The sequence below is a fragment of the Python bivittatus genome, unplaced genomic scaffold (assembly GCF_059951505.1).
Source record: "Python bivittatus isolate LINGU-HERP-01145 unplaced genomic scaffold, Pbiv_v1 ctg000480_np1212, whole genome shotgun sequence".
In the NCBI taxonomy this organism is placed as follows: Eukaryota; Metazoa; Chordata; class Lepidosauria; order Squamata; family Pythonidae; genus Python; species Python bivittatus.
Window position 1 is genome coordinate 49465801 of NW_028277075.1, and position 12646 is coordinate 49478446.

Below are 12646 nucleotides of genomic sequence, written 5' to 3' on the forward strand. Positions count from 1 at the left end.
AGCCTTTGCCCTACTTCATTTTGTACTCCAAGGCCAAATTTGCCTGTTATTCCGATTATTTCTTGACTTCCTACTTTAGCATTCCAGTCCCCTATGATGAAAAGGACATCTTTTTTTGGTGCTAGTTCTAGAAGGTGTTGTAGGTCTTCATAGAACTGGTCAACTTCAGCTTCTTCACTATCATTGGTTGGGACATAGAGTTGGATTACTGTGATGTTGAATGGTTTGCCTTGGATTTGCACTGAGATCATTCCCCCATTACTGCCTTTCCCACTCTCTTATTGACTATGAGGGCTACTCTGTTTCTTCTAAGGGTTTCTTGCCTACAGTAGTAGATATAATGGTTACCTGAATTAAATTCACCCATTCCCATCCATTTTAATTCGCTGATTCCCAAGATGTCGATGTTCAATCTTGTCATCTCATGTTTGACCACATCCAGCTTGCCTTGATTCATAGATCTTACATTCCAGGTTCCTATGCAATATTGTTCTTTACAGCATCAGACCTTCTTTCCGTTTCCAGATACATCCATGACTGAGCGTCCTTTTGGCTTTGGCCCAGCCACTTCAGACTTTATGGAGCTACTTGGGATTGCCCTCTGCTCTTCCCCAGTAGCATATTGGATACCTTCCAACCTGAGGGGCTCATCTTACGGCATCATATCTTTTAGCCTTTTGATATTGTCCATGGAGTTTTCTTGGCAAGGATACTGGAATGGGTTGCCATTTCCTCCTCCAGTGGACCACGTTTTGTCAGAACTCTCTGCCATGACCTGTCCGTCTTGGGTGGCCCTGCACGGCATAGCTCATGGCTTCATTGAGTTATGCAAGCCCCTTCACCACAACAAGGCAGTGATCCATGAAAGGGCATTATCCAGTTTACCAGCAGTAAGTTGAAGATTGACTAAAAGGGAGATGGGCCAGATACATTAGTAGTAGATGCACAGGAGTAGTATTTATTACATTTATACCTTATTGTAATCCTGCAGGACAGTCAGTAGATTTAGAGGAATACATGAATCATTGAAACACTGAATACAAATTGAATCAATAAATAACTTTACAGACCAGTTAATTTTTTTTTTTTTAAACCCTAAAACACACTAGAACTACAGAATCCTCCCAAAGCAGGAATCAAGACTCAAACACCCTTTGGAAATCTCTGTTTTCCACTGCTTCCAAAAGATAGTCAAAGCTGGTGCTAACTTAAGTTCCAGGGGAAAACCATTCCAGAAAATTGGCACTGTTATGGAAAAGCAACATCTCCCCACTCAGTCCCCCATACCCTCAAAAAGTAGAAACCAACAGCTGTTTTCCCAGCAAGATTAAATATGTTGGGGCAATACTTCCTATGACTCTAGCAACCAGTAACAATTAAAATTTTACACTTACATAGAGTCCTGATACAAATGCCAGCAATCTCCAAGATACGTATGTACTAGACCTGCTCCCTACATCATACCATATCCAGAGATGATGGAGAAACAAGTTTTAAGCTCCATGCTAGATAGATGACCTCTTTAAGGAACTTAATTCTTCATCAAGAGAACAGAGTCTTGGGCAGACAGTTATGTTCAGGGTCTAAAGCAGCAATGGGAAAACACTAAAGAGGCTGGTAGCAACAATTCAGCCTCTAAACTTTCCAAGGGCTGCAGGAGTCAATCCAGTGATATAATATCACTGGAAGGGACTCATATATTTTAGCCAGGGGGGTTAAATAATAATGATTAATAATAATATTATAATTTATTAAACTTGTACACCACCCGATTCTCAATTATTCTGGGCAGCTCATAACAATCAAAGAAATTACTATAAAATCAAAAGGGTGAGAATATGAATATGATGATTCTGGGAGGCAAACATCTCTCATTCCAACCTTTAAATCCCTTTCCATTCCCTCCCTAAACAGACTGAGCTCATCATCTGGGGAATCAATTTTATTCAAGAAAAAATGTTGCTGAAGTTCAGTTACCATGCCACCAAATTTCAGTGGTGTCACCCTGGGCATTTGAGAAGCTTCATGTGGCCTATGACTTGGTATTTGAGTCCAGCACCTAATGTTTATTGGAACAAGGTTGGACCTGTCCAGCATTTTAAAAAAATTTTTTTTTTTGCTTGCTTGCTGATTGGGCTTTTTGACATCTGAGTGGATGTATCCTTTCTGAAGTGTTGTATTACTATTACCACAATTTCCATCATCCCTAGCCAGCATGGGACTGATAGCGGGTGAATTATTTCTGCTGTTGAGAGATAACTATCTACGCTGAAAGTTGATGTTCCCTATCTGCATTGAAAAGCTTTCCATAAAATGCCCATTCCAAACTCTTCTGAATTTGAAACCTCATCCTCAACATGGGGAAACTAGCCCTATACAGGTATAATTGAAAGCACTTCTTGGAGAGCTGAACATTTTAATTTATAGGTGAAATTATTTTTGTTGGTCACATAGTCAGCCCGATGTTTGGACTGGATTTGGCATTTTTATCCACCTATCAAGTCCTTCCCAAGGACCTGGGATAGGCAGACGCTGTTGTTTGATGGTGTTAAAGGCACTGTTGCAGAATATAAGCTGTTCCAAGTAAAGTTGCCTTTTGCAATTGACTGATGGTGATTTTGTTGTTGTTGTTGTTGTTGTCATCATCATCATCATCATCATCATCATCATTTACCTTACATTGTGCAAAAACATTGTCTGGCTCCACAGTCCCCAAGATCTGATGTTCTAGAGCGTTAATGAATTGAAAGTTCTCTGGAAATCCATCACAAGCTTCCCAACTAAAAATAAAAACCAGAAGTAATTTTTTTGAGATTTGCATTAATATATAATCTCTATTATTAGTAGTAATTGTAGAAGTAGTAGTGGTTATTATTATTATTATTATTATTATTATTATTATTATTATTATTATTATTATTATTACTATTTCCCTTCCAATAGCATTTGGAAGAATACTGGATTCAAATTTACCTCATATAATCAAAATGCCCTGTTAGTCATGCAGATTTTTCTTCCCTGATTTCCCTGCTCTGATCTTTAGTATATCAATCCAGAAAACTCAAATAAACAGAAATTGATGTACCTGTCATATCTAGGCAGCAAATCAACACTGGGATCCAGACGTGTTTTATAAATAACTGTAATGCCATTCTTTTTTGTTGCTGTCACTTTGTCAAAAGTCAAACTCAGAACAGGATTTAAGGGAGACCTGAAAAATGGAAACATCATACAAAATGACCATTTATGGAGAGGAAATCAAACAGTTGCAAAACCAGCAATTATAGATATTTAAAAGAGTGAATGTCAGAACTGAAGCTAAGAATGAATTCAGAACAAGGTATTCAAATCTATTCAGCTTTTGATTTGATGGGAAGAACTAGTAATCTAGCAGATAGCATCTTGTTACTGTTCAGGTGCTTTCACCTTTGAAATTAATTCTCACCACAGCAAGCTTGTCATCTTTATTAACCTATAGGTTATGGACAGCAAGGAAATTGAATTATTCCTGAAATACTGACTCATCTCCAAGCAGAAATAGCTGATTGGGGGGGGGGGCTATAACCACCTTCCAGGTAGTCATCTGCAAAAGAACAAATCCAGTTGCAAATTAATAAAGGTTATGTCGACACTGATGATTTTCTTAAACTGTAACTGATAAAGCTAAAGTGGGAATACATCATGTGGATGATGCAAATGATAGCAGTTGGAAGTGTCAAAGCAGATCCAACATAATTCTGACGTACATGTTTCTTCAAATATGCTAAACTATATGGTAAGTTTATTATCTTTTAGAATACAAATAACACTATGGATAATCAATCATTGTGAAGCAATGTTAAGAAATCATGTTCAATTTGCAATGGCCATCCATAGAATGTTTTTGTTAAAAGGGCTTATCTGTCCTTCTTTCTCAGAGATAGTGTTGTTTTGAAAGCAATTGACCACAGCCTATATACTGGCAATTCAGTCTGTTGGAGATGCTACCCAACATCTATAGCAACTAAAGAAGCTCTGAGAAAGGGTTAAATCCTTTGTTAAGATTTATCTCCATGTCCTGAGAAAATATGGAATTTGCACACATAGGAACTATTAATAGATTACAGAATAGTAGAAGCAGTGTTAGTAGTGATAAACAAAATATTCAGTTAAATTTTGTTTAATAATGATCAAATAGTAAAAATAATTTCTTAGAACAGCAGTTTAAAAAAAAAAAATCCTGAAAACATAGCTGCTTATGAAAAAGAGATTCCAAAATCAGCTCTTCCCCAAAACAAGCTAAACAGCCAGCAAAACCAGTTCCTTCTTCTTCACTGAAAATGCATATACAAAATCCTCTGCACCCAACTCCCCTCACACATAAAGAGGAAGAGGCTGTACAACTCAACTGACTTAAGGATGGGGGATGAACTGAACTAGTTGAGTTGTTAATATTTAAAAAAATAATGAAACATACAGTACTTAAAAAAAAAAGATTTTTTAAAAAAATTAAGACAACTCCCCCCCAGAAAATATAAAAGCACACACAAAAAGAGTATATATAAATATATGTGCAATCCTAAAGAACTACAAAATTTTAAACATTCATATTCAATGTTTCTATCCCAAAGAAAATTTGTATAGATTAAAGCAATCTATTAGGAATTACGTTGTTGATTAAACTAAAAGAAATAAATATTAAGACAAATAAAGATTTTGCAAGACCTTTTGCTGCTGTTACTTTTCTACCAACACTGTTGCCCATACTTAAAAATCCATTAATTTAAAGAAAGATGTAATTTAGTTTTCCAATGTTTTGTTATAGGAAATCTGCAGATGAGAAAAATGGAATGTATTTCTTATACTATTGTGCTATTATATGACCTTAGGGCAAATGGATACTAAATCTATACTAGCATGCATTATTAAAATCTATTATGTAACTTTTTTATCCTCAAAAACGTTTAAAGTTATTATTTAAATGGACAGTCTTAACTATTGTGGACAGCCACGGAGATTACCTTGGAGAAACTATGACATAGTTACAAAAAACATATTTTAAGCCTGGGAAACAAAGCATTAAAAAGAAACTCACTAATTCCACTTTAACTCCCTGGGCTATAAGAGAGAGAGAGAAGGGAAAACATAGTCAGGCTTTCAGGTTTCTGTTACTTTAGCGTATATCAATAAAGTAGAATTCCAGCATTCTTGTGGAGTCTGTTTTCTGACTGGGTCTCACTGAAGGGCTGACAACCATAGCCCAGGTTTTTCTAGTAGTCTCTCATCCAAATATTAATTCAGTCCAACCCCTGCTTAGCTTTTTGGGATTATCCATTATCAGCTAGCTTCTGGCACTTGATGGGAGACAAAAAATGGATTACAACCAACAAAATTTAGAAATATTTTGATTAGTACAACACATTTTTAAGGTGTGTCCATCTGTGAGTGATTTTCATATTCAACCACTGATATCTTGTTGAAATTCAGTTTTGTTTTATAAAACTGAAAAGGAATTTTATACTATAAGGCATTGACAGTTCTCTTTTCTATATATTAAGGTTATTTTAAAAGAGTCTGTTGATATATAGAAAAGTATCAAAATTTTGTATGACACTGCAGACATTCCTCTGAATGTAAATGGCATAAGCATGCAACATTCTTCAAATACTGCTATTGCCTTTCATTGGTAACATCTCATGAGCTTAAGAAGCAATAATTGCATACGACTCGTTTGAAACTAAGTTATAATCACTACCAATTTTTCTGTAACATGGATTCATAAATCCATATTTAAAACTTATCTGAGAAATTTGGAAACCATGCAAACAAGTTCTGGCCCCTGATCTTTCTCCTCTTCTCTCATTGTAAGCATGAACAGTTCAAGGAAGGGGAAGATAGGGGATTTCACAGAATTAGAGGCTTGCTTATTGATGGGGAAACTATTTTTGCTGAATATGTTCTCCATAATTTGTTGAGATCTAATGTTGGAGAAAAGTATATGGTGGGGCGTGGGGTGGGGTGACGCAGGAGAGAAAGATTACTGGAGGGGTAAGTAACCAGACCATTTCTGTTATGTTTAGACTTGAGGTAACAAGCAAGTTTAAGTAGTGTCATATGTAGCAAGCTGGGGATATTGGAAGACTGGGGAAGAGGGGGTTGGTTTATGCTGCATAATTAGTTTAGGAATCTGCATTGCAATATACACTTTTGCCAAATAATTCCTTTCATTTTTATGGTTATTAAAGGGAGGAACTTTGCATTAGTAGTTTGGGTGCAATTGCATTCATAATATAAAACTTCTATACCCTATGCATCCATATGTTCTACAACAGAAAGTAGTCTCTACCCACAGATGATGCCAGTGCTTATATCAGTGCACACCTGTTAATAGCAAAAAAATGGATGGATCAATATACCTTCTGGCTATGCGCTCACCAATTCTAATCAATAGCTAGGAGGGCAAAATCCTGACCAGGACAATAACATTCTGACTACGTAGAAACCCTAAACATTTGCAATTATGTCTAAAAGGAATCCAACATAATGCTCCCATTACCTGAGGCTGTTTATGCTGACAGAATAGGAGGGTAAATTCCCCTTCTCCTACAATCACTACATACCCTCAAAACCTTATCTGGAAAGCCTCCTAACTCTAAACAGATTTTAAGGCAATCCAGCATGGTGCAGAAGAGAAAGCCATTTTTGAAAATGGATTTACTTCTACCTAAATCCTGTTTGAAGACTTATAGTATGTTGTCAATCAACCAGAATTTACCTGATAAATGGGAGAGAATTACAGAACAGGGTTTCAGAATAAATGAAAGTTCAGGTGTAAATATGAGTACAAAACACACATACATGTTACCCTTCTACAATTTCTGTTATGCAGGAAGAATGTATAACAATGACTATTCATTTGAAAGTACATAGGGTTCTGCTTCATCAGAAACCAAATTCACAGAGATACAGTAAAGTTGCAGCCCTCACACAAAGAAACAAACAAAATTACTCTGACATTCAGGATCTTGCCATCCTTCTACTCTGTTTTTGTTACACATTTTACATTTCTAACAAACCAGATGTCAATACCTAAGCCTACTGCTTTTCTCTTTAGGGATTACCCTGTAACCCTCACATTCAACCCCCCTCCAAATGCAAATTGTCCTCAGAATACCTGACAGTCAGTGCCAGTGGAATCTTTTCTCATCTTTCCTTTAGTTTTGTAACTGGCAACTAGGAATACTTCTAAGCAAAACTTTGGTTTCCATGTGCCTACAATCTCTATTTTTTTTTTTTTAGTCTTCTTTAATTTATCTCCCTTGTTGAAAGGGAGTTGGAGGTGGAATTGACTGCTTTACTTTAAACCTTTTCTTCAATCCATTTTTTTTAAAAATATGAGTATTTTAAAAAGTAAAATATATTAAATATAATAAAACATTAGTACTTCTTAGGTACAGATAGTGTACCTGTACAATGTATAGAAACACATTGCCTGCTGTTGCTCTCAAATATTTGAACACAGTGAAATAATGGTAGCAATTTGACATCCCAACTCTTACCAAAATGAAATAAATGATGCTTTTAATTGTACAATTATTCTGCCTCATTCACAGATTTTACAAATGATCCAGATGTCAATCTTCCACTTGAAATCTGCTGGTTTCCCCCCAATACTTCCATCTTTCTTACCATAGAAGAAAATCTATTAAGGAGGGGAAAATAGAATAGCTGCACAATGTACTTTGATTGGTAGCACTAGGAGCCCTCTGTCTGGAAGCAACCAATGACCCAGGAATTTGTGGGAAAAAAGAGTTCATGACTGGAGAGGGATAATAGGGATGCTGTTTCAATAAAACCAGACTCTTCAGAAGAACGATTTTGAAATGCTTTCTGTAGAGTGTTATAAAAGACTTTCTCTTCACAAGCTTCACATTTTCATGCAATGTGTATTCCACCATCAGAGTAAGTCCCAAACCATTCACATGCTGGTAAGGATGGGAAAAGGAAAAGACAGACATATTGGAAGTGTGTCACAGGCTGACAATAAATGGAAATATGAAGTGCAAGCTGTTGTGTCCATAAATTGGAGCAAATGGCATTTATGATGTTTTTCTTATCAAATTACAAATTGCGCTCCACCTACTATAAAAAAATACATGTTTTTCAGTAATGAAAATAATTTATTACCACTGATCATAAAAAACTCCCACAGATGCTTTTATTATTTCTTATTGATTCTTTCAAAACTTACTTTTTTCTTTTCTTTCCATTTCCACTTCCATTTGAATATAGCTTAAATGCCTTTTTATTAGTTTGAATGCTTCCTGCATTGGTCAGCACTTTTCTCTTTTTAGAAACTACATTTTTTTTCTCTTGTGCCTGTGTAATTAATTATTAATAGAGCAGCAATCATAGTTAAATATTGTATTTGAGGTCAAATTATGAAGCTGCTTCAGGGAAGTGCTTTCAAGTTCACTTGAGTGAATAAAGTCCAATACATGCTATCATTTAAACTGCAGGCATTGCCATTCAGAAGTTTACTTGCCTGGAAACAATATTGCTGAATAGGTGCACTATTCTTTAAAAGAAATAAATAACCCCCATGAAAGAACAATATCTATGTCAACACAAAGATGATGTATATAACTACATATATACAGCTTTTAAACTGAAAACTTATTAGAAATGGAGAAACCAGCACTTTTGAAACACAGTAGCATTTCATATTGAATTTTTCAAATGCTAATTTCTTCTATGGGTGGCCATTTCAAGAAAACTACAAAAGGAGATCAATGTTAACAATTAAAATCTATATACTGCAAATCAGAAACTTTTCATTTTCATTTATTTAACACAAATTTTTTACTCTGGCAACTCCAGTGGCCCAGACTCCATTTCCATTTCTCTTTCATCTTCATGATTCTAACTATATAATTAAGTTTGAGAATTAATGGCAGTTTCTTGTTTAGCATAGTCCTTTTCAAAATAATTATGTAAGATACATTATGTGAGAACTACTCTCATTTTATGACCAATCACACTCAAGGTATGCAGGAAGAATCTAATCATAACATTATTCTTCTTCCATAACAAGATCACCATAAAAAGAAAATCAAGCATGCTTTCTGCAGAAGGTAAATACTAAACCTTTTCTTCAGATATTACAAAGAGATAGGTTTATTTATAAAATTATTACATTTAAGGTATTTAGTTATTAGGTTTTCTATCTGAAATAAGGTGAAACAGGAAGTACACTGTACTGTATTCATAAATAGAATATTTATGAACCTACTATTAGATATTTAACACATCTTATTTTATAATGTTATGTATATTATAGAATTACATGTTCATCTTAGCCATAAATATAATCCTCTAGCACTTGAGTACTAAATTGTATTCCATTACCTATCCTTACTGAACATAGTGGGACTTAAAATTGAATAAAAATGTAGAGAATTGCACACTGATTATTCTTTAAAAAATTAAAAGAAAACAGTTATATTAGGCTGTATAACATTTCTATAAGTGCTTATAAAATTGTTTTTATTTAGAAATATGTAAAAAAACAATTCTAGAAAATGAAGCTTTAATGAAAACATACAGATGTGCTTTTATATTAAATGGCAAAACACCTGGGAAATCTATATATAAATTGATTAAATAATTTTACATAAATATAAAGTAATAATTATGACTATCATATAAGAACTGTAAAATGTTCCATATTTACAGGTGAAAAAGTATCTTATGAATACACTTATAACACTAACATAAACAAGAAAGTTCCACTGATATCTCTGCAGACTTTATTCAGTAATTTATCTCAATCAAACAAGGCTGACACAGAAGTAACTCTGAAATGCATTTATCATCATCTCAGGAAATAGTAAGGATTCCATGAAATAAAAAACATAGCCACATTTCTTGAAATACTATAAATAAATTAACTATTACACAGCCTAGCTCTCTTCTATTTTTAACTTTAGTTGGCCAGACTTTACAAGTTTTACCAATTTATTCTTCTTTCTTCCCTCACTGGTGCTTAAAAGGTTAAGACTTTATTTTTGAAAACATAGAGCGATAACAGGGAATTGTGTTGTCTACAGCTTCATAAATCTTGCTTAAGATCCTTTTCAATTACCATCCATTTCTCCTTTAAAAAGGGACCAAAGAGAAAAAAATAGAGGAGTGGAAACAGGTCAGGGCAGCCTGTGACAATGACAGTGTGATGGGCTTGGACCCCTGTGGTGTTTCCATCTGCTATCATTAAGGTGACTATTCAGACATGAAAAAATCCCTCTTGCTGTGCTGACAGGCAGACATCAAGAACGATGACAAGGCATTAAGATAGTAAGTCAGAGACAGAGATGTCATATTCTTCAAACAATACTGCCTCAAACAAGACCTCTGAAATTTCACTGGAATTTACAATAAAAATAAAAGGATTTTTTTCTTGGAAGTTATTCAACTTCCTTTTATAGCAATTTGATCACACAAAAATTGCTGACAGTCATAGTGCTAAATTCTATGCTCCTACCTGTAATCTTCGCCATAAGAAACCCAAATTTTTTGCTCATTCTGCAGTAAAAGGGGATTTTTAATTTCTTGCCCAGTCTCATCAAAAAGATGCGTAGGAAAATTACTGAGGCCTGATGGTTTGAAATCTGCTGAAAGCTGGAGCCTTTGGTGAATCATGTGCTGTACCTGGCAGTGGAAGATAAAACATAAAATGAACACATCTGTATTAAATTGTTTGTATTCCATAACCAGCAATGTCCAAAGATAATTAAATTCCTATAGAATGTTAAAAGAAGTGTGAAATCCCTGCAATGTTTATCTCAGTGTAAAGTAACAAAATGAGCACAGGCTTTTAACCAGCAGGGGGTGCAACAGGATTATGGTTGAGCTCTGACCTCTTTGGCACACAGACTGAAAGCAGATGTGACAGTTCTACAGAACAGTTAGTGTCTACCAACAGTAACAGCTCTAGATAAAGGTTATGTTTTCCCAGTCCACATTTGAGCTACATTTTGTTAGTGTTTTTACTGAGCTTGTTGAGGTTTGACAAGGACTGTGCTTCTCCTGCACTCTCCTGCCAGGCATTAGATGATCAACTTATGAACAAGAATAATGCAAGACTCATTTAACAATTTCAGGACTCTTAAGAAAATATTACTGAGACATGACAGAAACTATTCAAATCTTGTACTGTACCTCCGAAGAAAAGAGGACTAAGCAAGATAATTCAAATGAATATCAAAACATAATGGTTTATTTATGATACAGTTTACAGCTCTAATTTCAGTTGGTACAGCTTTTCAAAATTTCATTTCCTTCTTAAAGAATTTTTGATAAAGATCTATCATGTTACTACAGCGCCTATACTGTGGTCAATTTGCCATTTCATGGCATTGCAATAATAGTTCTAAACAGAGTCACTTTGTTCCACTCATTCCTATTTGTCACTCTTCTCTACTTACAGAAAGCTCTAACAGATTAGTTCATCCTCCCTTCTCCTTTGCCACTTTCTGTAACTGAGCACATCACAAAGGCCTCATATCCATGACCTTATTGTGACAGTATTTATAACAGAGATGGTACCCCAGTATTACAGAAACATAAACATGACAAAGCAATACAGTAATATTACCTGTAGTTCTAAGCACATTAATGCAAAATAAAATCTTTCAGCAATCAGAGAAGTCCATAGTAGTTAGGGAAATGTGATATACAAAGCAAATTAGTGATATTACTCTCCATTAGTATATTTTGGAAGTTTATTGAGTAATTCTGGGTGAGGCATTATCTTTTAGTCTAATATATCTCATAGAGTTGAAGGAATTGGAGATCCATGAATTAATTTTAAAAATTCTATCTGTTGTATTATGTGTTCTGCGGATTTTTCTGTGAAGTTTTAAAAATAAACTGTCAGCATACAGAGGCTCATACATATCTACCTAGATTACAAAGGTGTTCATTTGAATAGTGCAAGAGCAAGAAACACAAATCACCTTGCTTTCATCCTTTGACACATAAAGAATTATATAACCCCAGTGTAAGTTGTGTTTTTTTAAAGTAAGTACCACTTTTATACCTAATTTTCAGATTCTTTTGGGGAGAGGGTGGTATTTTGATTTAGCATAAAGAAATCCTAGTGAGACTTCATTTGATACTGGTATTCATTCCACTAATGAATTGGGTGAAAGCATAACACCCTAATTTACTCCTAGTGAAATCCATAGTGGATAAAACATTGGGTTGGGAAGAAAACAACCATATAGGTACCCTAGATTCTCTTGAAGGAAGAGCATACTGTATTTCAAACATAATAAAATAAATACATTAATCACTATCTAGTACTATTTCGTTCCTTGGGAGCACGTTGGGTATCATTATCTATGGTTATATTTTTATCTGAACTATACAAGCAGTTTTTGTTGGCGTAATTATAATTTTTACACTTTACACTTCGAGAAGCATATCAATAAAGGAAAATTTGGCTATGTAGTGGCAGAAAGGATTATCAGGATTCCTTGATTGTAATATCATTCTAGACACCAACACTCTAAATAATCCCAGGCAATCTCATATCTTTGGACTGTCTGACTCCATCTGCTATTTAGCTAAGTATTTATTTACATCGATTTGTGTAAATTCTAACAAG

General features: G+C 34.7%; 1 protein-coding gene across 1 annotated transcript in view; it reads right to left on the reverse strand.

Moving 5' to 3' along the window:
- DCDC1 (doublecortin domain containing 1) overlaps positions 1–12646 on the reverse strand; it is a 318605-nt gene that overhangs the window by 161553 nt on the left and 144406 nt on the right. The window contains exons 12-14 of the mRNA XM_088145090.1: positions 10520–10686; positions 3086–3211; positions 2675–2780 (exon numbers count right to left, since the gene is read on the reverse strand). Coding sequence (XP_088001216.1) covers positions 2675–2780; positions 3086–3211; positions 10520–10686 — 399 coding nt within the window. The remainder of the gene's footprint in view (positions 1–2674; positions 2781–3085; positions 3212–10519; positions 10687–12646) is intronic.